We start from the raw sequence: 27,989 nt of genomic DNA on the forward strand, positions 1-27,989 counted from the left end.
TCTGTCAGGGGGCCGATACGGCCCAGCACTCACGGGGAGAGGGAAAAATCAGAAGGAGAGGAAATTCCCCCACGGAAGAGCCAACTCCAACTGTGGCCTCTGTTGGCGCATCCTTACCCTGTTCCCCGGGGGACCGGGGACCGGGGACCGGGGGGGTCAGAAATCCCAATCTCCGGATTTGGCTCCAGGTTCAAAGCCCATGCAGCATCAGGGAAGTCATGTGACCTCCCTAGACCTCAGTATCCTCATCTGTGAAATCGTGTTCAAATTTATGGTCTCTGAGTCCCGGCCAGCTTCCACATTCCACGTCCTGCGTGCTCTTTTTAAATCTTCAGAATTTTACGGGTCCCCGATAACAACGGGACAATGTCTTATGTCGGTGAAGTTTGTGACCCTGGAGCTTGGAAGAACTGGCAGAGCCAGGAAATTAGGTGTAGGCGACGTTGTTCGGGGTCTTTACAAGTCAGGAGAGTCCCCGCTCCCCTGACCCACACACGTGCCCCGCTCCTAAAACGGGGTCTTTCAGGCTCAGCTCTGTGTGTCATTCCCGTTGGCAGAGAGCAGAGCAGAGCAGAGACTGTCTGGTTGCCTTAGTTCCTTCAGTGAGCGGTGGTGCATGGGGGACCCAGCCCCTCTCACTGGAAGGGCTCAGCCCCGGTGTTTGCCCTAATGCTGTTGCACACTCTCCATAAAGGATTGATGTGCTTTGGGGGCAAAAATAGCATGCGAGTTGAACAGCAGAGATGAGTGCCTGGCAGCTGCTTGTGGAAGCACTGAGCAGAGAGGTGGGGATGGGCTGTGTGCGTGCAAAAGTACATCTAAAGGTGCCACCAAGAAAGGCCCGGCAGCCTCTGAGGGGCTCCTGACCGGCCTGGTGCGGGGAGCGGGATGCACTGGCCCCCACTGCCCCGCTACATGGGACCCAGGTGCTCGGTGCCTCCCCATTGTGCTGCTGTCCAGCCCCCGCCCACCTGCCCGGAGCCTGTATGCGCGCGCGTGCGCGCGCGCGCGCACACACACACACACACACACACACACACACACACAGACGCTGTCTCTCCCCGTCTCAGTCTCTCTCTGGGAACCATCTGTAAGACCCGTGCCTTCCGCCTGGGCTGTAAATCAGGTGCAGGAAGGCTATGGTTAACTAGATCACGGAGGGTCAAATAACCCAGCTTGGGATTACGGGGCTCCCCTCCCCTTTCACTTCCTGCTGTCTGCACCTCGATCCAAAGGTGGCAGGGGAGCGGCGAGGTAGTGGAACTTGAAACATTTATTCTTTTGTGCCTTGTTAGCCACTGCTGGGAGAAAGGAAAGCGTAGTTGTGGGGGAGGTGGACAGACAGACAGCTGAGATGCGGTTTGTGCGTCATCTACGGACGTAAATTATCCTCGCTCCCTCATGAGCGTGCAGAATTTAGGAGTGGGGAGTGTTCCGCATGGAAGTTGCTGATGATCTAGGATGTGAGGGGATTATCTTTCCTGCTGCCCCACTTCTTCCCTCCAGGGAGGGGATTTGGCCCGAGTTTGTGCACTGAATGAGCAAGTGTTTATTGAGCACCTGCTGCATGCAGGAGGGGGGTGGTGACAGTGGGGACCAAGGCTGACACATTCCCTTGGAGCTAGCTTTCTGGAGAGAGGTTGATGGTAAACAAAAGAGAAAAGGTAAGTAGAAGATTATATAGGTTGTGGTGAGTCACGTGGAGGAAATACACAGGGCGGCAGGAGAGTGTGACGTGGCGCGGTGGGGAGCCACTCTGCAAGGTGGCCAGGGATGGCCTCTATGAGGACAGAACATTTGAGGTGAGACCTGTGATGTGAGGAGCAAGCAGCCTTGAGGAATCTAAGGGAAGCACAGTACCAGGGTCTGGAAGTAGGAAAGGGAGCTGAGGTCGAGGCGGGGCAGCTCCTGAAAGCGTGGACAGGAAGAATACCCCATTCCAACAGCAGTAGAAGCCATGGGGGGGGGGGGGGAGCCAGGAGAGGAGAGACTTGAAGTGATGCATGTGGCCTACTTTTTAAGATGCTCCTTCTATGAGATGTGCCACAGATGGGAGAAAATGTTTGCACATCACATACCCGACAAAGGATGTGATTCACAATATGTAAAGAACTCTCAAAACTCAACAATAAGAAAACAGACCACTCAGTTAGAAATGGGTGACATATTTGAACAGGTACTTACCAAAGATACACAGATGACAGTGTAACATATGAACCATCATTAGTCATTAGAGAAATACAGATTAAAACCATGAGATACCATTGCACACCTATTAGAACGTCGAAAACACAAAGTACCGACAATTCCAAGCTTCGGCGTGGATGTGTATTAACTGGAACTCTCATACACTGTTGGTGGGAATTCAAAATGGCACAGCCACTCTGGAAAACAGTTTTGCAGTTTCTTATAAAATTAAACATAGATCTGCCATAAAACCTTGCAGTCTGTGTCCCGTGGAGCACTACTGGGCAATGAAAATGAACAAACGATTGATTGACACAGCAGCCCAGACATGTCTCAGATGCATTTGGCTGAGTAAAGGAGACCAGTCCCGAAGACTCCATATGGTACCTCCATGGTCACCAGGAGTTGGGGTGGGGTTGCTGACCACAGAGGAGCACGAGGAACTTCTGGGGAGAGTTGGAATGTTCTATATCCTGATTGGGGTGGTGGTTATAGGTATCTGTGTATGTGATAAAACCCATAGAACTGTACGGTAAATAAAGTGATGTTGCTCCGTGCAAATGAAATGATGACGATGACGACAATGATGGTGGTGGTGGTGGTGGTGGTGGTGAGAAGCTGCTTCCATCAGGCTCTCTGACACCATGTCTTTGGACCTCATCTCCCGTTAGTCCCAGCTCTGAGCTCAGTGGGCGACCAGTGCCCCTTGGGTCAGCATTCGCTCCTCCTCTTGCCTGGCTTCCCTGAACCCCAACTGGTCTGCCACCTTGCATCAGGTCCCCTGCGTTCTGGAACACCCCAGGGGTCTTGACCAGCTTCCATGTTTTTCTTCTTGGTGGCCAGTCCTCTTCACCCCGTTTTGGGCAGTGGAGAAAAAGCAGGTTCCTGGACACCCCTTAGGGCCTGACATTTTTTCTCCCCGGTGTCACCTCTGGGTGAGGGGGTTCCCACCGGGCTTCCCCCAAGAGGCCCGACACACATACAAGAGACAACCCTTCGGATCTGAACCTGATTTTCTGTGAAGATGCTGACCCTCTCTGTCTTCGTGTACTACTCTCACCTGCACTGAGCATGCTCCAGTCCTCCTCCCCCTCCTGATGGTCCTTCCTTCTTCCCTCTTCCTCCTTCTTCCTCTCTCCACCGCCTCCTCCCTCCTCCTCCCGCTCCTCATCTCTCCCCCTCCTCTTCCTCTCACTCTTCCTCCCTCCTCTCCTCCCCCTCCTCCCCTTCCTCCTCTTTCCTACTCTTTCTCTTTCCTCCTCCCTCTTCTCCCTCCCTCCTCCCTCCTCCCTACCTGACCTCCCACTGCAGCTGGAGCTCAGCCTGGCCCACATGGAGGGTCCTGCCTGTCTTCACTGTCACTGTGGCTGGCATCCAGGCACACCGAGCAGTCTCAGCAAAGCAGAGAAGAATGTCTCGTGCTGGCCCAGCACCACGGGCAGACATGGCTCTTGGGCGTGAACGGCAGGCCTTGGAGCCCCAGGCGGCCTCCTGGTCGGCTCTTGGGAGCAGCCACACTCCCTGACAGCGTGATCAGGAACCCCAAGCTGATGGTCTGCCTTCTCACAAGGCCAGCGATGGGCCTGGGGAAGCCGATGCTGAGTCAAGGCTTAGTGCAGAATGTGTGGGTGTGTGAGCCGTGATGACCTCTGAAGTAGGGTCGGTGCTGTGGTCGTTCCAACTTCCCCCTCCGCCTGAGCAGCTCCACGGCGTCTGGGTACCAAGCCACCTCCCCACTCCTCCGCAAGCATGTCCCCTGGAGGGTCCTGCCTGCCCCCGAGGGCCCCTGGAGCCAGTCTGCAGGAAGAGTAGCCAGATCTCCTGATGGGAGCCCAGAATGGGTTTCCAAATGCCATCATGTGAGTTGTGGTGGAGGAGGCTGGCCTCGGACGCGCATCCTCTCCTATTGGAGACTGTGGGCCTTCAGGGACCCAGGACAGAGGGCGTCAGAAGGAGCTGGGAGAGGCAGTGCTGGGGACAAGCAGCCCGGGATCAGGACTGTCTGCCTTTTGGGTCTGCTTTGCCAGGGCTCTGGGTGTGGACGGAAGGCCTGGTGCACCAGGGAGTGTGTCCTCTGGGCCGGAACTGCGGTGACCTCTAGCAGTTCCGGGGACGGGGATGCTGCCTGGGGCCCTGGAGCCATAGTCACCAAGCATGGGACCGTTAAGGTGGAAGAGCCACCTGTGGTCCAGAGAGAGCAAGGCACCAACCCAGAGTCACACAGCAGTCCTGGCAGGACGGGCCTGGACCTGGGTGTGCTGATGCCTCTAGAAACCCGTCTGTGTGCCCTGAGCTGGCTGTCCCTGACTCATGGCCTAGAGCAGAGGCTGCCCGGGCTCCCCTCCACGCCGGGAGGCACTCCAGCCCGCCGCGGGTGTGAGAAACCTAATCGTGCTGCCTTCTCAGGGCCCTGGGCTTCCGTCTGGCCTCACCTTCCTCTATGGAGAAGCCCTTGGGGAGATCGGTTCCCATGACCAGGTGCTGCCTGCCCCGTGCACACAGGGTGACCTGCCACGGAAGGGATTGACCTCCGAAAAAGTGGCTGACTTCCAGGGAAACGGCAGTCGCCAGATGGCTTTCCAGTGGCAGGAGGCGCTCTGCCCCAGACCCTGTTCTCGGAAGGATGAGGGAGGCTGTCTCCTCGTCCCCTCACCAGACTCCTTGCCCGGGGAAGACCTCCACTCCCTTCCCTTCCACATCCCCCCACACCCCTGCTCAGCCCCGCCCTTCTGTTGCCCTGCCCGCTGTGGTCCCAGGTGAGCCTGTGCGATCTACGTGTGTTTGTATCTGTATGGGTCTAAGCATGTCCGTGTGAACTTAAGTTTATAGAAATCTGTGTGTGTGTCTCGGTCTGTTTCTGGGGTGAGCGAATACAGCGGGATCCCTTTGGCTTTCTCTCCCTAAGGGTCGGGACCCGGGGCCTCCTTTGTAACTGGTGGGCTCAGACTTCCTTCCTTGGACCTTGCCAGCTGCTTGTCTTGTCCCAGGCTGCAGGGGAACCCACTGTGCAGCATGGTCACCTGTCACTTGTCCCCACACCTTGGAGCTCTCACCCTTCTTTGCATAGAGGATGTAACTTGGGCTTTCCTTATGTGTGGGTTTTGGAGGGATGGTCCTTGCTTTGGGGCTCTGTTGCTTGGGATCGAGAATGATGCAATGCAAGTGTTAGAATTACAATTGGCCCCCAGGTAACAGAAAGCCCGCCAAGCCAGGTAAGCTAGGATTTCTCCTTGTAGACCAGGAAGTGAGAGGGGGCTGTCCGGAGTGGGTGAGGGTCTCCATGATGCCCTGAGAGATCAGGCCCTTACCGCCTCCCTTCCCCTAGGGTTCTTCTGGGCAGCCCGCAGTCTCGTCCTCTGTGGCCGTGCGGATTCCATAGGCTGGTGGGAGGAGCCGAGGGGACGGTGTGTGAGAGCGTTGGACGTGCTCAGGTGTTCACAGGTATCCGGGCGGTGGCACTGTGCTGGAGACATGCTCGCCTCTGCTCATGGTCCCACTGCCCTGGAGGTGACCTGAGCAGCTTTCTGAGGCCCCCACCCCCTTTGGCACCCCGATGGCTTCTTTTCCCGGAACAGTGATTTTTCACGGAAGCACAGCCAGCCTGCTTGCTGCCTCTGTCAGACCAGGCGAAAGGGCCAAGGGCTCACAGTCTCTGCAAAATCTGGGGAGAAAGATTGGAAACCAAGCAGCGAAGCACCCCGTTCTTTAATCAAAGGATGGGCCCGGAGGACAAGCCAGCTTCCCACCATCGCTGAGGATGGCCCTCGCCTTCAGCCGATGTCAGCTGTCACCTGGCACCCCCCCCCCCGCCGAACCCAGCAGCTCAACAGCCCAGGCAGCGGACAGGTCACTAGCTGCAAGGGGCCACGGGTGAGGACTGTGCCGTCCGCCCACGGCAGCCCCCCGAGATTCTGCTCCGGACGGCTCCTGCTTTGGGAAAGGCGACCTGGGCCTCTGGGTGACTTGGCTCTGACCCTTCAGGGCCTGAGCAACCTTTGGTGACCTCCTCCCAGCCAAGCACTGGGATCCAGAAGTTACTGGCACACAGCTGTGTTCCGTCAGCATGGAGGAGAGGAGGTCTTGGCACGAATCTTAGTATTACCAGCAGGCTTGCAAAGCAGGTCACGGGAGGTCAGCTGGCATGAGCCTTGGGAGTGCATATCCACCCGGCACCCCGTGGCCCCCACCGGGCTTGGGACAGTGGGGTCCTGTGCTATGGCCCTTTGTTTTCACGTGGCCGTGTCTTAAAGATGCTGCCTGGGCCCAATGCGCCTTCCCACCGCAGGAGCGGGATTTCAGGGCACAGGGAACGGTCAGAGGGCTTCTCCAGACATCCCCTCCTCACAGCATCGTCCCCAGCCTGAGTCTTTTCTCACCACAGAAGAAGAGAAAACGAAAGACCAGACCATCGGGGGATGAACTTGAATTTAGGGGAAATTGAAGAAGACAAGTTCCTAACAGAAGGATTTACTGCTGTTTACAGGGACGAGACGGGGACAGCGCCATTGTCCTCCCGTGGATCCTGCGACAGGAGAAACCCGCTGACAGCCCCTCACTCCGTCCCGGGCTGCCTGTGTGGCACCCCCATTCCTTCCGTCCCCGGCCTGTGTCCCCTGCCCTCCTCTAACCTGACCAGGGGGCACCCAGGGCCAGGTCCCCCACCCAGAGAGCTTCCAGAAGCTCCCACATGTCCAGACACAACTTTGACAACAATTCCTCACATTCCTCTCCTTTCTGCCTCCCGCTTCCGACTTCTTGTCGGCCACTCTGGGCCCCGGGCCGGCTTGGGGGGGTGGGGGGGCCGCGTTCTCATTGGCAGGCTCGTGCCTCGTCGAACAGTGCTGGCTGGACACTCTCCTCACACTTCTTTTCTTGGGTGTTTTTTTCCCATTTGGAGCAGAAACACTTAGCAGCTTCCTGTAGATGCCCCCCTCCCCCCCGCCTCCTCGCCCCACACCCAGGCTTCCCTGGGGAAGGGGGTGGGCGGTGCAGGGAGAGGCTGCATGTCTGCCCCCTTCATCCTGCCTGCCCCCCCGCCCCCCGCACCCTGAGCCCACCCCTGGATTCCAGGAAGCAGGATTGGGCTGGGAACTCGGGTGCCCCGTCTGTGGGCACAGCTCCTCTTGCCCGAGCAGCCCGGGCTTGGTGGGTGCCTTGGTCGCTCGGGCTGCTGTAACAGCACACCACAGACGGGGTGGTTTAAACAAGCGGTGTGTTTCTCACGGTTCCGGAGGCTGAGAAGTGCAAGGTCAGCGCACCCCAGGTCCGTGTCTGGGGAAGGCCGGCTTCCTGGAGCAGGGGCGGCTTCTTGCTGCATGCTTGTGCAGAGAAGTCCCTCCCTTCCTCTTCTTAGAAGGGGGCCCAGCTCCATGATGTCATCTCAACCTGACCACCACCTGAAGGCCTACCTCCTGGCCCCATCACACTGGGGTTTAGGGCTTCGGTGTGAATCTGGGGAGATACAAGCGTTCAGTCCGTAGCAGTGGGGTTGCCCCCCACGATGTCCTCCGGCCACTCCATCACTGGGATCACGTCCTTGGAACACAGGGAGGGACCCTGGGATGCAGCACACACCAGGGTGGGCCACCCCAGCTCTCTAGCCTGTTCCAAACCGGGGGAAGTGGTGTAGGGTCTGCTCTGGGGTACAGCAGCCCCTGACCTCGGAGTCAGGACCTCTAGCTCCCAGCATGGCCGCTCCGTTTCTGCGAGGCCCTTGGAGGGTCCTTCCCCTCGCTGGTCTCTGCACATCTAATCACGGGGTTGAACTAGGTGACCACTGCGGCCCCGGGTGGCCCCTCGGACCTCCTGGCTGCCCATCAGGGTGGGCGCGGCAGCCTGGCAAGTCTCACCTCTCTGGCCAGCCCGTCTGACCTGGGAAACCCCAAGGCTGTATCGGGTCCCAAACCCCACGCCTCCCACCTGGACGGTAGGGAAGGAGGCCTGGGGCAGAGGAGCGGGGAGACGCAGACTTACCCTGTGGGGGTTCAGACCCCTCCACTTGTGATCGGCCTGTGGGCTTTGCCCTCCCGAAAACATCCTCGAGTGCCGGCCTTCCCCTCTGGGCTTTGGAGGGGCTTTGGAGGGGCCCCCTGCTCTACTTCCCGGCTGCCAAAACGGCCTGTCATGGTGGTCCATTTTGATTTCCATTCCCATTTCCAGGGAGGCAGGTGGCCGGTGATCAGAGCTTCTAGAATGTGTGTGTGTGTGTGTGTGTGTGTGTGTGCGTGTGTGTGTTTGACTGGGCCTGCCCCCCCTCACCCCCGTGCTTCCCCCCTCCTCCCGGGTATGGGGTCCATGGGGCGCCCCGAGGCGGGGCGGGATCGCAAGGGAGGGGCCGGCCACCCCCCCCGCCCCCCTCTGAGCCTCCTGTCGTGTGTCCTCCACAGCCTGCGATTGCCACCCCGTGGGCGCGGCCGGCAAGACCTGCAATCAGACCACGGGCCAGTGTCCCTGCAAGGACGGCGTGACCGGCATCACCTGCAACCGCTGTGCCAAGGGCTACCAGCAGAGCCGCTCTCCCATCGCCCCCTGCATAAGTACGTGCCAGGCGCCCTCCCCCTCCCCCTCCTGGCTCTGGCTGGGCCGTGGGTCAGAAGCCCTCTCTGAACCCCGCTGACGTCCAGCGGGTTGAGCCTGGGCTCAGCCTGGGAGGGTCCTTGCAGAAGCAGCTGGGAGCTCAGCAGAGGCAGCCTGCTCTTCTCTGTCCCGATAAAGACTGAGTCTCCGGCTCCCAGGGGGAAGCAAGCCCCTTTCCTCCACCCAGGGCCTAGTCCCATAGTCTGCCTTGGCCCCCAGACCTGGGGTGGCTTATTCCAGGGGTCAGGAGCTGACGCTACAGGCTCGCATGTGTGGCCCCCCCACGGCATGATGGCTCCCCTTAGAGTCCTGGGGGCCCCTTGGACCAGCTGTTAACTCCATAGTTGCTGGAATGAGAGGAGGGGGCGAGCAAGACGGCAGGGGCCACCCAGGGGCCGCGGCTCGGAAGGGACTTAATATTTTGTAACTGCTAGGATCGTACCAGGTGTTACGAATGGAGACTCAGCCTTGGTCGGAAGTCAAGCCTGGCTGGGAGCCGGCCCCCGGCCCTTGGCCTTCTTGATACCGTGTGCAAGGCTGACCTAACCCAGAAGGGAGAGCAGAAAAAGGAGCGGATCCCAGCTAAGTAGGCAGTCCCGACGGAAGAGGTCTGCTTCTGAGGAGCCGGGGTTAGTTAGCTGGCCCGGGGATTTGACCTACCACCTGTTTTTGTGGGGCTCAGTGTTTTCTTTTAATAATTCTTTAATGATTGAAACCAAAGTCAGAAGACGAATATTTTATGACATGTGGAATGCTTGAAATGAAAAGTGAGTGTCCATAAAGTGTTAGGGGACACGGCCACGCCCGCTGCATACCTGCTGTCTCTGGCTGCTTTGAGCTCTGCAGCTGGGTAGCCACAGCAGGGACCGTATGTATGACGTGCGGAGCCGGACATATTGACCCGCTGGCTCTTTCTAGGAGAGTCCGCTGGCCCAGGCTGGTCACAGCGGTCCAGTCGCAGCGGATAACCCAAATCCCGGCCCCAGGAAATTGAGCTCCGTATCCATGCATCGCAGAACACCTTGACACGGTTTTCACGACCACCTCTACTCGTCAGAGTCTCACAGCTTGCAGAAACCCTTCTCTTCCGTCTATCCAAAAAGCTGCCGAGTGAACATTTTTAGAAAGCTGGGAGGAAACCCAGCGCTGCCACCGGGGGTTATGAAAACATAAGAAAAACAAACGAGCTCAGAAGTGGCTGGGACTGCCACTTCAAAGCCCCAGGAGGAAGGACCTTGAAACGGAGCTGATGATCCGCAGTCAGGGACAGAAACCTTGGGAAGCGGGAATTCTCGCTCTGCGACCTGCCCTGGCAGAGGCCAGGCATTCCCTCCAGCACTGAAGACTGGCTCTCCACGCTGGGGTTGCTGGGAGCTCTTGCTGCGGCCGCCACCTACAGGCGCCGAGACCGTGTTTCCAGGGAGGGGGCTCCTGCCTGTCGGGTCACAGCTCTGGGAGCCGGGCCCTCTGGGCACCTCCCGCAGCTCGCGCGAGGCCCAGGCCTGGTGCTGCACATACCTGAGCCATCAGGACCACGGAGCTCCCGACAGCTAAGAGAGGGCCTGGTCTGTGGCCTGCTGCTTACGGTGACAGGCCACCTGGGGCTCGGTGCTGATAAAATCCCACTGAGGGCAAGAGCGGACCCCCGAATGGAGGGCTGGGTCTCAGGCATGCCCCCAGGCCCGAGCGAGTGTTGCGTCTTGACCCACCAAGCCACAGGTCCCAGCTGATCCTGTCTGGGGGTTGAAGGAGGTCTTACCCCGAACAGTCAGATAGTGGCCAGAGTCTGCGTGATTCGTGGAGACCTCTGTGGCCCCCCTGTTCATGTGGTCCCTCACCGGAGGAGGCGAGGCCCTCCCCTTGGGGACTTTTGGTCGATGCCTCGGCGTCTTTCCCAGAGACTGGCGGAACTTCCCCGCCTTCTCTGAGCACAGGGAGGAGTCAGGAGCTAGTAGGAAAGAATTGGCATTCGAGGTAGAAAGGGCACGACCCCAGGAAAGCACCTGCTTCTCTCAGGCCCTTGGATCTCCCTTAGTCAGCCTCTGGCCACCGAGAAAAGTGTGAGCCCGTGGGAACCTGAGCCAGGGGTGCAGACCCCTCTCTGCATGTGCGAGGCACCTCCCAGCCCCCTGTCATGCCACCTTGCCACAGAAGCCCCCCCCCCCCCCGCCAGCGCGGGAGGTCCGAGGGGAGCAGTCATATCCTACGTGGGGGCTGGGGAAACCCCATCTGCTGCCGCAGGGGCCCAGCCCAGTGCAGGGGGCAAGGTCAGCCCTCCGTGCTGTGGGCCCACCCTGCCTTTTCTCCACTCTTGTCCCTGCCAGGTGGAGGGACAGTATCCAGAGGAGAGCAAGGCCACGTTCTGGGACCGTGCCGGCTTCCTGCAGCTCCCTGACCCTCGTCCTCTGGGGCTGAGGAGTGGGGAAGGGAGGAGGGCCCAGGGGGGACTCTCTGCTCTGCTCACCTTCTTCTAAGGTCAAAAATAACGTCTTCTTACCTCGTTTTCTCTTCCTTCCATCCCGAACTGCACAGAGATCCCGGCGGCACCACCGACCACAGCTGCCAGCAGCGTGGAGGAGCCAGAAGGTAGGCGTGTCCTGCTTTGCCCTGGGGACGGCAGGGGTGGGGGGGTCAGAGCTGCTAGACTCCTCAGAACCCCCATCAGGGCGCTGCTGGGTGTGCGTGGTGCCCCCCCCCCCCCGTCCCCGGGGCTGGATTGAGAAGTGTGGAGCCACAGGGCATTTTTCCGGTGAGGCCCTCTCCAAGAATGAAAGGGGGAGCTTCCTGGCACCTGCAGGCCTGAGACCCTCAGAGCTGCCTTCCACCTGCTCGTCCAGCCTGGCTCGCAGTGTCCGTGTGCCCAGCACCGCCGGAGCTGGGGCTGCAGAGAAGGTGGGGATGGGGATGGGGCTGGAAAAGGCATCCTGAGCCCAGGGGTCCACGAACAGGATTCAGGGGGCCTGGAACCCGGATAGGGACAGCATCACACCCTCACTGCGCCTCACTTCTGCCCGAAATTGAGCGCTCTCTCCGTGGGCCACAAACCCCCAGCAGGGTGGGCAGCCCGCAGAAGTCACAGCAAATTGCACACCGCGTTCGAGTCGGGGCAGAGATCAGGAAATACCGGGTATGTTCGCTGTGGCTTCATAATGACGGAAGTTACTGGCCCCACTGCTAGACCCTGATTTATAACCATTAATAAAGAAGCACGTATATTATGTAACTGTATTGTAAAGCTGGGCTTTTTGGAAAATATTTGGATAGGTATATTTCAGGATTATTCGTTTCCTTTGTACTCTTGGGTGTTTTTATTTTGCATTTAGAAATATTGCTGGGAGCAAGGGTCCCCGGGCGTCCCCAGACCCTTGGTCCAGGAGGGGTTATGCAGCCTGGGCTTTGGGCGCAAAGAGAGCTCGTGGCCTGGCTAGAGGGGGCGCCTGCCTGGTGGAGAGCAGGCCAGGCCTGCTGTCAGGTCAATGGCCCTCAACCAGGACAGGACACAGGAGCATTGCAGGGAGTGTCTGAGGCCACACCATGGAAAACCACAGAGATCCTGGTCTTGGGTTGTTGGGCAGTCTTCAGTCCCCTTTGGTGGAGCTGCAGGGGGACCCTTCCTGGGGAAACAGCGATGGGAAGGCATCGTAGAGAAGTGGCATCATTGAGTACCTGGGAGGCGGGATGAGGGAGCTCTTTCTGTAAAAACATAATTCAAAGGAACCTCCCAATTAGCCCAGCTCTGGGGCGGTGGGGGGTGGGGGGAACAGTTTGGAAACTGGAAGACACTTCCCTTTGGCAGAGTTTTGGTGCTTGTTTCCTCCTTGTGACATGGGTCCCAGGCAAGCTCCTCCTTGGACTGGTGTGCCAGCTGGTCCAAGGGCAAGGCGGGTCCCAGCCTGTCTGTCGCCTCCCTGTTTCTGGTCCTTGCAGCCTGGCTTGAAAACGTGCAACCATCTCGCCTGGGCAGGTGGAAGTCTCCTGAGCAACTACGTAGAAACACTGGTAGCATTGGGCTAGGAAAAGTTTTTCATAGCCGTTCTTTTGATTTCCTGTGACTTCTCTTGCTTCCTCCTGCACCTTTCAAATCACGACTTCAATGAAGCAGGCATCCCATAAAGGCCCTGACAAAGCACTTTCTTCATGGAGGGGTGAAGCAGGCAGGTGTGATGCTTGTCCTGGCGCCCGTAGCTTGTGGACTGAACCTTTCTGACCTTCTCCGGGGCTCTCCAGGTGCCCGGAAGTCTCTGGGGCGCCCTCCAGAGAGCTGAGGCCACCCCCAGGCCCGGAGTGCCAGACTCTGGAGCCGGCTAGCACCATGCAAAGCCCAGCTTGCCTGTCTCAGCTGGCCGGCACATCGTGGGCAGGCCAGGGGGCCCCCTGGGAAGCAGGCCTGGGAGCTCATACTTCTGAGCCTGTCGATTCTCGCTCCGAGGACCCCAGCAGCTGTAGAAGGGCTGCACCCTCAGGGGCTCCCAGGTGTGGGTGCTGGGCTCGGGGGTGACCTTACACACGGCCCATCTGGTAGCCTTTCAGCCCTTCCATTTTTCATGGAAGAAAATTGGGTTTATATATAGTGTTTGAATGGGGAAGGTCTCTGTACCAGGCTGCCTGAGAAAAGCTTGTTTACTTTTGCCTGTGTAATGGAGAAGAGTTAATAAACCGAGAATTTGTCCCAAAAGCTGACAGACATAACCTCGGCCTGAACCCATCCCATCGAAGGGCCGGCTCACTCAGGGAGCGCTGTCCACCTGCTCACTGAGCTGACTGGGACCCTCTCTTAGGGCAGGGAGGTGAGGAACGCCATGCCCGTGTGAGGTCTCGGGCCCCCGGGGTTGGGGGTGGGGGCCCTGGAGGAAACCGGGTAGGAAGGGGATCGGGGACCACCCACTCCAAACCCACCTACTTATGGTCACAGAGGCCTCCACCCCCCGGGGCCTAAAAGAAGGCCACCTGCCTTCCCTTGCCCTCCATGAGCCCCGAGATGGTTGTTATCTGCACGTTTGTTTGGTTCAGTGGAAGGAGGGAAGGAGTGTGGTTTGGAGCCAGGCGATCTGGGACTCATTCTCCGCTGGCTGTGAGGCCTTGGACAGCGCATGGACGTCTGTCGGCTTCCCTGGAAGAATGAAGGGCTGGGACCACTGGGGCCCTCCCTGCCCTGCTTCTCCTGGTAGGAATGCCCTTCCCCTCCTGCTGAGCTGGCTTTCCCTTCTGGAATGCCTGTTGGCTCTCTTCCTGCCTCTGGCAATAGACTTGTCTGCCGTCCCTTACAGAGCTCTCGGCAGGCAGAGATGCCTGGGGGACTGGTTGACAACTGGCTGCCCCAGGCCTGGTCTGGAACATTTGCCACTTTCCCTGGTGTAAACACTCCGCCAGTGGCCTGTCTCCCCCCAGCTGCGGCCCTTCGAGGTGCCTCCTGCCATCTGCTCCGGAGGGGGGCCTGGAGAGAACTCCAAGGAGCGCCGCAGCTGTAGGAAGGGCTCTACCCTCAGGGGCTCCCAGGTGTGGGTGCTGGGCTCGGGGGTGACCTTACACGTGGGCCCTCTGGTAGCCCTTCCATTTTTTTGTGGAAAAGAATCGGGTTCATATACACCTGCAACCTGGATTAGCTTGGCTCTTTCTCATTTTCGGCTTTCGTGTTGCAAGATAAGGCATAGGTTGGGTGAGTATGGAAAACCAACTGATAACACCTGAATTCAGTACTGGTCGGGGCGGGACAGTGGGGAGGGAAGAGCACTGGTTAAATCGGGAGCCCGGGGACTGACTTCTGCCTGATCTGGTTTCCTAAGACAGTTGTGTGCCCCACTCCCCCCAGCCTGTATCCACGGGGATACATTCCAAGACGCCCGTGGATGCTTGAAGCAACAGATAATAGGGAGCCCTGTTCATACTCTGTTTTTTCTCGCACAGGCATACCTGCGGCCGAGTTTAACGTATAAATCAGGCACAGTAAGAGACAAACAATAACTCATCATGAAATAGAACATAGCAACAGACTGTAGTAAAAGCTATGTGAATGCGGTCTCTCCGTCAACATAGCTCACTGTCCTGCACTCGTCCGTCTTCCGGGGAGGAAGTGAGACGGGAAAGCGCCCGCGTGGGGCATTGGAGGAGGTGAATTGAGCCGAGCTGAGGTCTCCCGCCTGCGCACTTGCTCACGGGGAAGGTGGGATTACGGCGGGAGTTATGGGCATGAGGGCAGGTGGGGAGGGTCAGCTTGCTGGAGGCCTCTTGAGAGGACCTTGGGAGGGAACAGGGGGCACTGCCCGGGGCGGGGGTGGGGTGCAGCTGAGGGGGCTGCTGGGGGTCCTTGTCACAGCCTTCCCAGCAGCTGCTGTGGGACCCTGAACCTAGCGGAGAGTTGAAAACTGGAAGTCGGTTTAAGGTCAAGTGCTCGACTTCATGATAGCCGAAAGGTGGAGACAGCCCAGATGTCCATCGCTGCTCGAATGGGTAAACCCAGTGGGGCACGTCCATACGGGGGACGAGTATTCAGTCATAAAAAGGAATGAGGTAGTGATACACGTGAACTAGGATGAACCTTGAAGACCGTTTCCAGAGTGAGAGAAGCCAGAGATAAACGCCCGCATAGTGTATGATTCCATTTATATGAAATGCCCAGAATGAGCAAATCCAGACGCCAGAAGTAGATCAGTGGTTGCCAGAGACTGGGAGGCGGGAGAAATGGCGAGTGATGTTTGATGGATATGGGCTTTCCTTTTGGGGTGGCAGGAAGGTTCTGGAACTTGACAGTGGGGATGGGTCCTATTGTGAACGTGCTTAATGTCACTCAATTGCCCCATTGAAAATGGGTAAAAATGGTAAATTTTAGGTGTATTTTACCACAATTGAAAAAAAAAAGTTACGTGCATAAGGTCAAGGGTCCAGGAGAGACATGAATCTGGGTTGCTTGGGGTGGGCTGTGTGGAGAGCAGGAGCCATGAGGACAGGGTCCTGGGGCATAAGCAGCGATGGGGGCATGCTTGCCCTCCTATCCCCTTGGTCACTGGCGGAATTTAGAGGCCAGGGGGTGTCTTCGAGCACCTTCTCATGTCATTTCCACGCAAGAGTACCTCAGCTAGGACATGGGGACGGCAGACGGCCTCTGTGCTTTCCAGACAGTCAGCAGGGGCCATGTTCCCTCCCGTTATGTAGAAAAGGTCTGGCCACACAGCCTGCATCCTCTTTCTCCTTTGGGGGTCACTGGCGAAGGATGGGTTTCCTGGGCCTTCAGTACTCCTGCTGTAGGAGAGAGGGACCTGTGGGTCCATGGGGGGAGGCACTGCTGGCAGGAGCTGGGATCGCTGACCACATAGGCAGCCCATGCCACTTGCAAGAACAGAGTCTGTTAATGGACGGAAATCCTGGTTTTCAAAGGCGGTACAAAACGGGATGTTAGACTGTCCGGGATCAGCTGTTTCGGTACGTGACCATCAGAGAAGTATGACCCCCAGAAGAGGTTGCACCAGACACATGATTAAAGATAAATAGATTCTGGCTCAGTGAAGAAGGGGAAGGAGACGACATTTATGGAATGCTTCCTCTGTGCTGGGTACTTTTCTCAATTATTACCCGTTAATTATCCGTTCCCCTCAGAAGAGGTGGGCACTGTTATTAGCCCCCACGTTACCCAGGAGAGACTGAGTCACAGGGAGGTTCATAAGGTATCCCAGGCAAGGTCTCCTCGCCTCGGAGTCTGCGAGTGGCGTTGACCTCCGTGTCATTCTGTCTCCAGGGAGCTATGCCGGTTGGCCAATTTAGGGTAATTTTAGATGTATCTTCCTGGCCACGTGGTAGCATTCTACCAAGACAGAAGACAAACTGGTGCATCTGTAGGGGCCGAGCACCAAGGTAGAGGTGGAGGGGGCAGCCGGTTAAAAGCTTCCGGTTTTTGCAGGTGCCTGTTATAGTGTCTCTAGGGGGTGTGGTCGGTCGGCATGTGGGGCTGGCGTAGAGGACCATGCAGAGCTCTGTCCCTTTGGTCACAAGGCGGCCCTGAGTGAGACGGGGCAGATGGATCTGCTTATAGGAGAAAACAGTTTGGGTGGGGGAGCAGGTGCCTTTCTCACACACGGGGTGATACTTGCATCCTAAAATCACGGCATTACACAACCTGCTGAAAATTGTTACAACGGGCAGGTGCGTGGCCGGGAGGCCATTACACAATGAACATTCAGAGGGCAGTAAGTTTTCTTACGTATCAGCAAGAACTACATAAAAACAGAGTCCTAGCAAGTGATAATGTTAAGGGGATGTCTGGCTGCAGTAAATGATCAATGAAGACACAGCATTTGTATAATGGAAACAGAATTCCAATTAGAAGAGTACCAGAAATACCAAATGTACAGAAATAAATGTAGCATTAAAAGTACAGAATGTAGATTTTTACAAAGGGTAACACTTTTCTAAGGGACACTATGGAAGACCAGGAAAAAAAGGAGAAAAAAAAAAAAAGGAAGATTTTAGCACATTCTGGGAGGGTGGGACTCAACACTATGAAGTGCCAATTCTCGCCCAGGTAATCTGTAAGGTTAGCATGATTCTAGTCAAAATCCTAATGGGACAGGACAGGGTTCTTAAGTTCAGCTAGAAAAATAAATGAGTATTAATAGTCAAGAATTTTTTTTTTTAAAGATTTTATTTATTTATGTGACAGAGAGACAGCCAGCGAGAGAGGGAACAGAGCAGGCGAGTGAGAGAGGAAGAAGCAGGCTCCCAGCAGAGGAGCCCGATGTGGGACTCGATCCCGGAACGCCGGGATCACGCCCTGAGCGGAAGGCAGATGCTTTAACGACTGCGCCACCCAGGCGCCCAATAGTCAAGAATTTTTTGAAAAGAAGAGTAACGAAGGGCGACTTGGCTTACCAGATTTTTACAATATTATAGCCAGGATATTTAAATTATATGATAGAGAAATCACACAAGCTGAGTAGAAGTCCAGAAATGGACACAAATGTAAACATAAGAACTTAGTAGAGGGTAAAGCTGTGATTACTAATCTGTGAAGAAAGGATGAGTCAGTCAATAAATGGTGCTGGGAAAACTGGCTATTTATTTTAAATAATAATAAATGAGATTACTACTACAGGCTGTAAGCCAACATAAATCCCAATGGATTAAATATTTCTATTTTATTTTATTTTATTTATTTGAGAGAGACATAGCGAGAGAGAGAGCATGAGCAGAGGAGAGAGGGAGAAGCAGGCTCCCGGCTGAGCAGGGAGCCCAACGTGGGGCTCGATCCCAGGACCCTGGGATCATGACCTGAGCCAAAGGCAGATGCTTAACCAACTGAGCCACCCAGGCATCCCAAATATTTCTGTATTTTTAATGAATCTTAAAAGTTCTACAATAAAACATATCAGCATCAATGTAATCTTGGGGTGAGGAAAGCTTTCTAAATATGATACAAAAGTCAGAGATCATAAGAGGAAGGATCTTAGGTTGATAAAAGTAAAAACTTCTGTACGTCAAAACTCTCTATAAGCAACAGAAAGACAAACTAAAAACTGAGAAAAATATTTGTGACATGGATGACCGAAGATGAATATCCTCAATAAATAAAGAGCTCTTATAATTCAACAAGAAGGGAGGAGATTCTATTACAACATTGGGTTGAGAGAATGAGCTAGAAACTTGGAGAATTGATAGACATGGCAATAAGCATCTGAAGTATTATACTTACCTAGTTAGTAATAAAGAAACAACATTAACAGTAATACCATTTCAGAACTTATTAAACTGACAACTATTTATAAAACAAAAAGTAATTCCCTGTATTGAAAGGGTTGGGGAAACAGGCACTCACCCACTCTGATGATGGGAGGTCATGTGGGTACTACTTTCTATGAAGGATGATTTGGCATCATGTATCAAAATGTATCTTTGACGCCATGCCTTCCTTTCTAGGCACTTAGCGTAGGGAGAGAGTGATGTGTTTATAATAACAAAAGAGGGAAACAACCAGATGTCTTTCAGTAGAGTTACTCAGTTAGGGGATATCCATAGAATTACATGGTAGGAGAATATTCAAATATGAAATGGAAAGATACAATATATTAACAAAGCAGATTGCACATGGAGGGTCAACGTCAGGGAAGAGTTGGACCAGACGCATGCGTAAAGATAAATACATTCCAGAGGGTCAACTTGGGTGAGAAGCCTGGCTTGTAGAACGTGTTAAGTATATGATTTCATTGTGCTCGCTTAGGTCTGTGGTTCTCGGCGATGGGGCTAAATTTGCCCCCAGGGGACATTTGGACCTTTCTGGAAGACGTTTTTGATTGTCACCACTGGAGGGAGGGTGGTGCTGCTGGCATCCGGTGGGGAGAGACCCCTCCGGAAGACACAGGGCAGCCCCCACAACAAAGAATGATCCAGCCCCATATGTTAATAAGTGTCATCAAGGTGGTAAAACGACACTGGATAAAATCCATGTGTTTGCTCCCAAAGTATTAAGGAAAGAAGTTGCTTCCTTCAGAGATAGACCAGCTCATTTGTGACTTACGCGTGATATTGAAATGGGTGCAGCCAATGGTTTAGAAAACGATGTTTTCTCAGGTCAGCGGGGAGATCTTGTGTTCGCACAGGAAATGTCGGCTAGTCCATTTTCCATGGCAAAGGTAGGCCGATCTAAAATAAAATTTATCCCCAATTCTCAGCGTTCCTATAAATTACTGTATTTTGGAATTAACGTGACTTAACCAATTGCTAGACTTTTTATTGTGGAAAAACCTCAGGGCCGTAGAGGGGACAGAGTGGTGGATACCCACATTCCTGTCACCTAGCCTTAGCAAGTCACATTTTGCCCTCTTTGCTTCAACAATTTGTTTTTTGCGGAAACATTTTTAAAGGAAAGCTTAGGGGTGCCTGGGTGGCTCGGTCGGTGAAGCGTCTGCCTGCAGCTCAGGGTCCTGGGATCGAGCCCCGTGTTGGGCTCTCTGCTCAGCAGGAAGCCTGCTTCTCCCTCTCTGCCTGCCCTGCCCCACCTTGTTCTCTCTCTCTCTCTCTCTGTGTCAAAGAAATAAGTAAAATCTTAAAAAAAAAAAAAAGAAAGAAAAGCTTAGACATTACATTTCACCCCTAAATATTTCAGAATCCCATTTCTGAAAACTAAGAACATGTTTCTAAATCTTCTCAATGACGTGGTGCCATCTTACAAAATTAACAAAAAGTCCTTCGTGTCGTCTGGTACCCAGTCGGCCTTCACACTTCCTTGGTCAGCCCCAAACGTGTTTTATAGCTGGTTTGCCCCATGGTTTCAGTGTTAGAGGCTCTGCGATAACATGCTTTACAAAGTGTCCTTTTCAGAAGCGCATCTAGTCCCTGGGCGTGGGCTGCTTTGGAGGCTCTAATCACGTGGAGTGGCATGTCTGATGCCAAGTGCGACGTGTCTGCCACCCATCACCGTCACTAAACTCGTGGCTTAAAGAAGGGGCAGGGCCACATCTGGCCTGAATGCGGGCTGCCCCATGGCTTTGGGGGTGAGGGGTGGGAGGTGTGGGCTCTGAGTTCCCTTCAGGGGAATGTCCCTGAAGAGGGGGTGCCTCCACGTCAGAGGACACAAGGGAGTGAGACACCATCGTAAATCCTTGCCACGCGTCTCCATGGTGGGAGCAGAGACCTTCCATGGTGAACTGCCATCTGCTTTGGCCATTGGTGACCCACAGAAAGGGCCACTGCCGAGGGCCCAGCTTACTGTTGGCTTCCCCGTGGCCAGGAGACATGAAGCAGACCTCTTTCCTTCCTTCTCACTCTGTCTGTCTGTCTGTCTGCTTTTCTCTGCCTTTCCTTCTGTCTCTCTTCTCCACCCCTCTCCACCACCGTTCTTATTCCCTCTCCTCCCCCGTCTCCTCCCCCTCCCCCTTTGCTCATCCCCACTGGGGGTCTGCACAAAGGGCTGGGGCAGAGGTCAGGCTGGGGGTGAGCAGGGCCGGGAGAGCACCGCCACCTCCACCCCCTGCCTGGGGCCTCGGTCACCCCAGGGAGCACAAAGGAGGCCATTTGCATAGCGGGCTTCAGGACCTGGAGGAGGATAAAGGGATGAGCCCGGAGTTCAGAGGAGCGAGGGGGGCGGAATATTTACTCCTTCCTGGGAGCTCTTCCCACTGGGGACTCCGGGGGACGGCTGATGGGAATGGGGCAAGTGACAGGTGTCAGTGACAGAGGGGATTGGAATCCCTGGGGCCCGCCCCCCATGTCACACAGATGTCACAGGGTCCTTGTTGGCAGAGACTGAGGGGGTGGTGTGCAGGCTGCGGGGCTGGGCAGAGGCAGGCTGGAAGCCTCCCCGCAGGGTTCCTGTCGAGGCCCCCCGGGCTGGGCACGGTGGGGGGTGCACCATGGCTGGGCTGTGCCGGAAGCTGGCTGAGCCCCTGAGCCCACGGCCCGTCCTCCGTCTTGGTCAGGATCGCGGGCAGGCTCGGCCCCAGCAGAACCTCGGCAACCACTGACCCGAAGCAAGTAAGGCTCCCAGCCCGGGTGTGGGGGTTGGGCAGCACCCACAGCGGTCCCTTCGATTTCTTCTACAACTTGTATTAGTCCGCCGGGGTGACCGTGCGGCTGAAGCAACAGAAGTTGACTTTCTCACTCATCCGGAGGCTGGAAGTCCAAGATCAGGGTATCCGTGTGGCTGGGTTCTGGGGGGTTCCTCTCCCTGGCTTGCAGACTGCTGACTCACTGGGTCCTCACACGGGCGGGGACAGGGCCCTCTGGCGTCTCTTCTGCTAAGGGCCCTAATCCCACTGTGGGAATTGTGGCGGGATACCACGCAGGCCGTAGCAAGTCATAATAGCAACGACCTTAAACCATGTGGTTTTTTACTTAAGAGGATGGATTGTGAGTATTTCATGATTCTCTCCCCGTCCCGATTAAAGTGTCCGTCCCTCCAGGCCAATTGACGGTTTGGGGCTCAGTCTTCTCAACGAAGCCAAATAGGCTTCATGATCTACTTGGCCCCTCCCAGCTTGTTAGGAAGCCAACTGAAGTCATAGGGCCTGGTGGTCCCCGAGCCCGGGGGTTGCAGTGGGGCTTTTCCAAGTCTGTGTTGAAGGGACCATAGGGGATTTATTTTTATTTATTTATTTTATTTTTATGTTTTAGAGATTTTATTTATTTGAGAGACAGAGCGAGAGAGAGAGAGAGCACACAAGCAGGGGGAGCAGCAGAGAGAGGGAGAAGCAGACTCCCCACTGAGCAGGGAGCCTGATGTAGGGCTCGATCCCAGGACCCTGGGATCATGACCTGAGCCAAAGGCAGACGCTTCACCGACTGAGCCACCCAGGCGCCCTGGGACCATAGTGGATTTAGACCAAGAAAGGTGCTGAGACCTGGGGGATGGGGGGGAGGAGAAGGGGAGAATGGACTTGGGCATTATCTGCCCACTAACTGGGCATCCTCCCTACTATGGACATAGACCTTCAGGGTTGGAAGGAGCAATGTGGCCTTGAGGCGGGAGGCTACCAGCTCCCTCGCCCTGTATCTGGGATGATGCTAGATTGCCCTTCCAACCCCATCTCCTGCTGAGCAGGACTCTGCTCTCTGCTGCTTTGTCTCTCTGCTCCTAAAGCTGTGCCCCCAGGCATGGCCACGGAGATCGGGGACCTTGTGTCTTTGCCCCCCAGGGCAGAGCATGAGTTCAGTAAGAGCCACCCCTACTGGAGTGGTCAGCTTCTCCCTAGGGAAGATGGTGCCAAGTGTCATTTGCCCCATTTTGTGATCTCTGCTCAATTGTAAAGGGCTCTGTAGGGTTGAGAAAAGGAGAAAGTCATTTTGTTTGCAGATTAGAAATGGACTGGGGTCCAGGCTGGATTAGACTTTCCACCCATTGCCCTCCCCCATCCCCTTCCACACCCAGCAGGTGGGACACACCCTTTGTTTACAGAAGCATTCCTTCTGCCCCACGAGGCCACCTCCTTCGGTGTCAGGGTTGGGAAGTCGTATGTCAGCGTCTTTAGCAGATGGAGAAAGCTCTGACCAGGTGAACATCTTTTTAGTCTCTCTGGTCCAAGATTGTCCTGGCTCTGGATTCCATCCCTGCCCTTTTTCCTCTTTGTGGCAAAGGTATTGCTGTAGATGGGAGAAGAGGTGGAATGCCAGCCATTCTTTTGGGTCATCCGGGGCCCCAAGACAGAGATTCTTGTGCAGATGATATTTTGAGGGGTGTTCTCGGGAGAAACCAGTAAGGGAGCGAGGGAAGGACCGGGCAGCAGAAGAAGCTAGGAAAACATGTGGGTTTGGGAGAAGTCTGGCCTCAACCTGATCCCGCAGAGAGCTCTGAAGAGTGAATCACACGACAGTTATCCTGCTTAAAGGTCAAAGGGCTGGACAGTTATACCTGCCTGTGTAGCCTGGCCATAGGCTATGGACTGCGCCCCTGGTGGGGGATGTGTGTGCAATGTCCCAGATATTTGCAAGCAGAGCAGTTTCCATCAGCCAAGGGCAAGCCTTCAGAGAAGGTGCAAGTGGGAGCTGTTAGCCACCCAGCACCTGCAGCTGGACTACATTGCCCAGCACCTGCAGCTGGACGTGGGTGCACCGGCCCCGTAAGGGAGCTCTGGGCAGGGTACCAACCACATCTGCGATCCTGGGTACGTTATTTGAAGGGAAAACAAGTTTTACGGGGATTTGGGGACCATCTGTGGGTTTCTGTCTTGTCTGCTCCAACCTCCCTACACTGTAAAAAGACTGGTGGTTATTCTCTGGGGCCCCGTGTCCCCCCTCTGATACCCAGCCAGTCAGTAATGACTATTGGTTAGGGCAGGCTATGGCTACAACAAGAAGCCCTAGCAGCCCAACGCAGGTGTTTCTGGTGGGGCGGCTCCGTTCCAAGCAGTGAGTCAGGGGCCCAGACTCCTTCCATCATGTGGCTCTGCCTTCCCCTAGGGCCTTGGAGTCATCACTGGTTTGGCGGGAGAGAGCTTAGGGCCACAGGGGGAGATTTGTCTGGGAATCACTTCTACCCGTGTCCCATTGGCCAGGACTTAGTCACATGACCGTACCTGACTGCAAGGCGTGCTGGGTAATGTAGTCTGTAAGCCCAGTAGAGGCTTCTCCGGGTATCACTTCTACCCATGTCCCATTGGCCAGGAGTCAGTCACGTGACCACACCTGCCTGCAAGGGGTGCTGGGTAACGTAGTCCCTAAGCTCAGGAAGAGCCTGAACCGGGCACACACTTTCGCCATAGACCTTTGTTTGCTCTGCTGACTAAAGGGGCATCTGTGGCCACCTCTGTCATCCTGGCGCCCCAGGTATTGGCACTGGAAAGAGATGGTAAAGTGTGAGGGCCTTTTCTCTGTGTAGGAAGGACGAGAGATGTGCATCCTGGCCGACAGCTGCCCAGGTTTGGGGTGTAGCCCCCCCACCCCCACCCCGGGAAAGTAAGCAAAGGCGACACCGGGTTCCAAGGCATGACCTCATTGACAGTGGCTTAACCAGCTGGGCTAACCCGCCGAGCAACCAGCCGGCAGACGCTACGGGGCTACAGGCATCCCCCTTTCATGACCTTCCTGGGGAGCCCCCAGCTTAGTCTCCCCCTCCCTTGCTCCCCTGAATCACCCTTCAGTGTAGACAGCAGCTCCGGGCTGTGTCCACCATTGGCTCTGGCTGGAGAAGCGTCTTGAGAGCCAACTGGATCCCCATCGGGACAGCTTTGTTTTCCCTGCCGAACACAAAATCCCCTGTTCACTCGGAGAGCCGACAAGGAGACCCCGTGCGGCTGGCCCTGTGGGAGCAGATTCCAGTGAATACAGCGCCCGAGTGGCTTCAGCTTATTAAAGGCGAATACACAGGATAACTCTGCCCTCCAAGCGGGGGCCAGAATGGAAGGCACAGAGCTGTTACAGCGGATTAACAGCCGCAGATGGACGTAGGCAGGTGCAGCCTTTTCTGCAATTTGGAAGGGTTTATGAAATACGGATCCTGTGCTCTATAAATCCTTCCCCTGGCCTCTTCTGGGCTACAGGCTGAGAATGCGGATTTCTTGTCCGGCCAGGCTTGGTGGTGTTGGGAGGACTACCCACCCCTCCATTCCCAGCATTCCTTGGGCATTCTAACCCGAGCATTTGTGCACTTGTCTGTTTATTCATTCTGTCTTCATTCATGCATCCCCTGCACATTTACCGAGGGCCTGTGGTGGGGCCCGTGCTGGGTTTACAGAGATGACGGAACACGGAGCCCTGAGATCAGGGGACCGTGGTTCACTGTGCAGGAAAGACGCACAGGTGATTCCGAAGCAGACCGTTACCTGGTACAGTAGAGACAAGTGTTCACGTGACAGCAGCTACCCACGGCCTTCCACGGGCCTCCCAAGGGCAGGCTTCCCCGAGAGCCTGCTGGGTCTAATCCTCCTTCATCCAAAGCCTCAGGTCCAAGGTGGCTCATCACCCTGGCAGATGAGCTTCTGTTCCCTAACGGCAGATAAGGAGAACGAGGGGCATAGCTGGATATTTGGGGTCCTCGAGCAAAACCCCTAGAAAGTCCATCTAACGTGGCAGAGTTTACATCTTAAAACAGCTCAGGGGGCTGTATTTGTCCAGCTTTGATGCCGATTCGGTCTGCCTGTCTTTCCCTTGTAGGGATGGGACCCCCGCCATCTGCCCCTGCCGGAGACCCCTCGTGTAGCTAGACCTAGCTTATCTTTCTGCAGCAAGCAGACCTCCTTGTCTGTCCTCTCCGGTGGGTTTTCAGGGCTCATCTCTGGTGCAAGAGTTGTGTTCGAGGTTTTGATGAGCATGTTATTGTGGGGAGGGGGGATGACGGGGGTGGTGGGGGCCTCAGGCCTACCATAAAGCCTGCTCTCCCAAGGGCAGAGGCACGTGACATCAACGGGCTCTGAGGAACTGTGGGGGGGGGGGCATAGGTTGCTATGGCCGGTTGCTAACACGAGCTGGTGCTTCTGGATGCCGGGGGCAGAGCTAAATGGTGTGTCCCACACGTATGCCCCCACCCCCAGGGGTCAAAGCTGGTTAGTCTTTTTGCACCCGAAATGTCCCGGCAGCCTCTCGGGAGGGCTGTGCCTGAACTTCTGGTGCGGCACGTGGGGATCGGCGGGACTCCCAGCCAGGCCTCCACTCCTGAGGCACATTGTTCTCTCATTGTGGTTCCCTCTGGTTTGGGGGTGGGGGGGGGGGATTCTGAGCACCCTCCAGGACTGGGAGACAGATGCGGAGCACCAGTTGGAAATCCCGTGTCTGGGGAGTTGCGGGAGACCAAAGAGGCGCTTGGTTACAAAATGGAAGACTGGTGTGGAAGATGACCTTGGCCGTCTTGTGAGAGCCTAGATGTGTCCAGGTGGGGAGGGCAAGGCAGGGATGAAGTCCAGGGTGTCCACTGGCCTCTTGGTGACCTCCGACCTCCCGGCCCTGCAGTGGCTCAGGGGAGAGTGGCTGTGACTGCACCAGGACGGTGAAGACTTCTAGAACCTTCTACCAGGGCGGGGGGGGGGGGCATTTGCGTCTGTGACTGTGTGGAGCTGTTGAGAATTCTTTACTTCCCCAAAGCAGACACAGTGCCTTTGTTCTCCACGTGGGAAGGTAGCGGTTTGGTCATGACAGGGCGGATTTCAGTGTTTGCCAGGGTTCCTGTGCGGCTGGGGAACGAGAAACCCCCCTCCCCCCATAAATACGGTTTGCAGACACCTGAGGGATGATTCATGGAAATGCTATGTACCTTTTTTTTCTTTTTAATCATTTTGGATGGAAATCTTTCCCAGATGCCTCGCCCACTTTCCTGCTCACTGAGCAGTGCCCATTGAACACGGTCCCGCCCTTTGGGATGACGCAGTGGCTGCAAGACGGGATGGTGCTGGGGTGCCGTCGTCATCCCGAAGCTGTCCAGCTGTGGTAGGACCGCTTGCCTCTGTTCGCAATGGCCCTCGGGCGTGCACATCTGCTTTTCTTGGTCTCATAGTTTCCCGCCTCTTCTTCCCCTTCCGTTGGCTAGCTCTTCTCTTCCTTCTTCCCACCAGTGGGTCAGTCTCTAGAGGGTCCCCCCACCCTTTAAGTCTGTCCGTCCATCCTTCCATACCATGTTCTAGGGGTGATGCTAACAGCATCCATTCTCAGTGTCCGTCAGGGAAGGATACTTAAGCTATGAACGAAGACCCAGAGGGGTTTCCTTTGAGATGGCAGTTGGGCGGCTCAGACCTGCTCGTCCCTGGTTCTCCCCTGTCCCCATCCCCGAGACAGACAGGTGGCCATGATTCAGCAGGACATCGTAGTCATGAAGCATCTCCACACTCCGCAAGTAAGGAGGAGACAGGATTAGTCCTTCTGGCTCTCACTGCAGAGAACCGAGGAACAGAGAGGTTAAGGAGAGGGACCAGCATGGTGGGGCTTCTAAAAGCCATGGTTTTGGAATTTGGGGAGACCAGGGAGGCCGGGAAGGGAGGGATGCTTTCTTCTGAGGTCTTGGGGCTGCTCTGTTGGTTAAAGGGGTGGTGGGTGTGTGCTGGGCTGGTCCAGAGCGGGGAGCTGAGGCCAGCTGGGGGAGTTACAGAAACAGGTGAGGCTCAGCTCACGGAAGTGCTGTGGAACCCTAGGATCCATGGTGAGGCAGATTAAGGCTCGGGGTAGCAGCAGGGCGGGCGCGGGGTGGGTGGGCCGACCTTCAAGAACCCTTCCAGCTCTGAGAAGGTGGACTCCCTGGCCTGTGTCCAGTGTATCAGCCAGTGGCAAGTGACAGAATAAACCAGGGATGTCAAGAATGTGTCAGCTTTGCCACGGAGCACCCAGAACACATCAGTGAGTTCTGAGGTTGATTAGTGATGTCTGCCTTGAGCTCGGCCTGGGAAGCTGTTGGGTCGTGTGCTGCCTGTTTGCTTTTCCTGCTCCAGGCTTGCTCCGAATCCCTGTCTCCTCTGGCAGTCTTCGTTGGTTTTTTTTTTGGTTTTGTTTGTTCCTGGAGATAAGTTGCTAATGATCAAGCCCTACAACCAGGAGCCCTGGTTTCATACCTTGTTTGACACTAAGGACCAGAAGCTCATGTGCCATTTTGATGGGGAGCTAGTCCCAAAACACTTGCAGGAAGAGGAATCCACTCTCTGGGGGCAGCAGCTTCTTGAATGCTGGACAAGGGCCGTGGGGCAGCTGGTGTTCGCAAAAGTGAAGTGTCCCCACCGGCCAGGGGACCCGCGACACTGAACGTTCGGGGCCTCGGTCTTCTGTGTTTGTCATGGAAATGGCAGTGCTGACCCTCGTGCCCGTCTCCTTAGAGGTTGTTACTTAGCTCAAAG

The 27,989-nt window shown here is 55.7% G+C and overlaps 1 protein-coding gene across 4 annotated transcripts in view; it reads left to right on the forward strand.

Annotated features, from left to right (window-relative positions):
- The window catches only part of NTN1 (netrin 1), a 174,447-nt gene that overhangs the window by 117,712 nt on the left and 28,746 nt on the right, over positions 1–27,989 (forward strand). For all 4 annotated transcript variants that reach the window (XM_045797266.2, XM_045797265.2, XM_045797267.2 and 1 more), the window contains exons 4-5: positions 8,574–8,723; positions 11,296–11,349. In XM_045797266.2, the coding sequence (XP_045653222.1) occupies positions 8,574–8,723; positions 11,296–11,349 (204 nt within the window). The remainder of the gene's footprint in view (positions 1–8,573; positions 8,724–11,295; positions 11,350–27,989) is intronic.

Source organism: Ursus americanus, chromosome 14 (genome assembly GCF_024610735.1).
Source record: "Ursus americanus isolate L20-20 chromosome 14, mUrsAme1.1.p, whole genome shotgun sequence".
NCBI lineage: Eukaryota > Metazoa > Chordata > Mammalia > Carnivora > Ursidae > Ursus > Ursus americanus.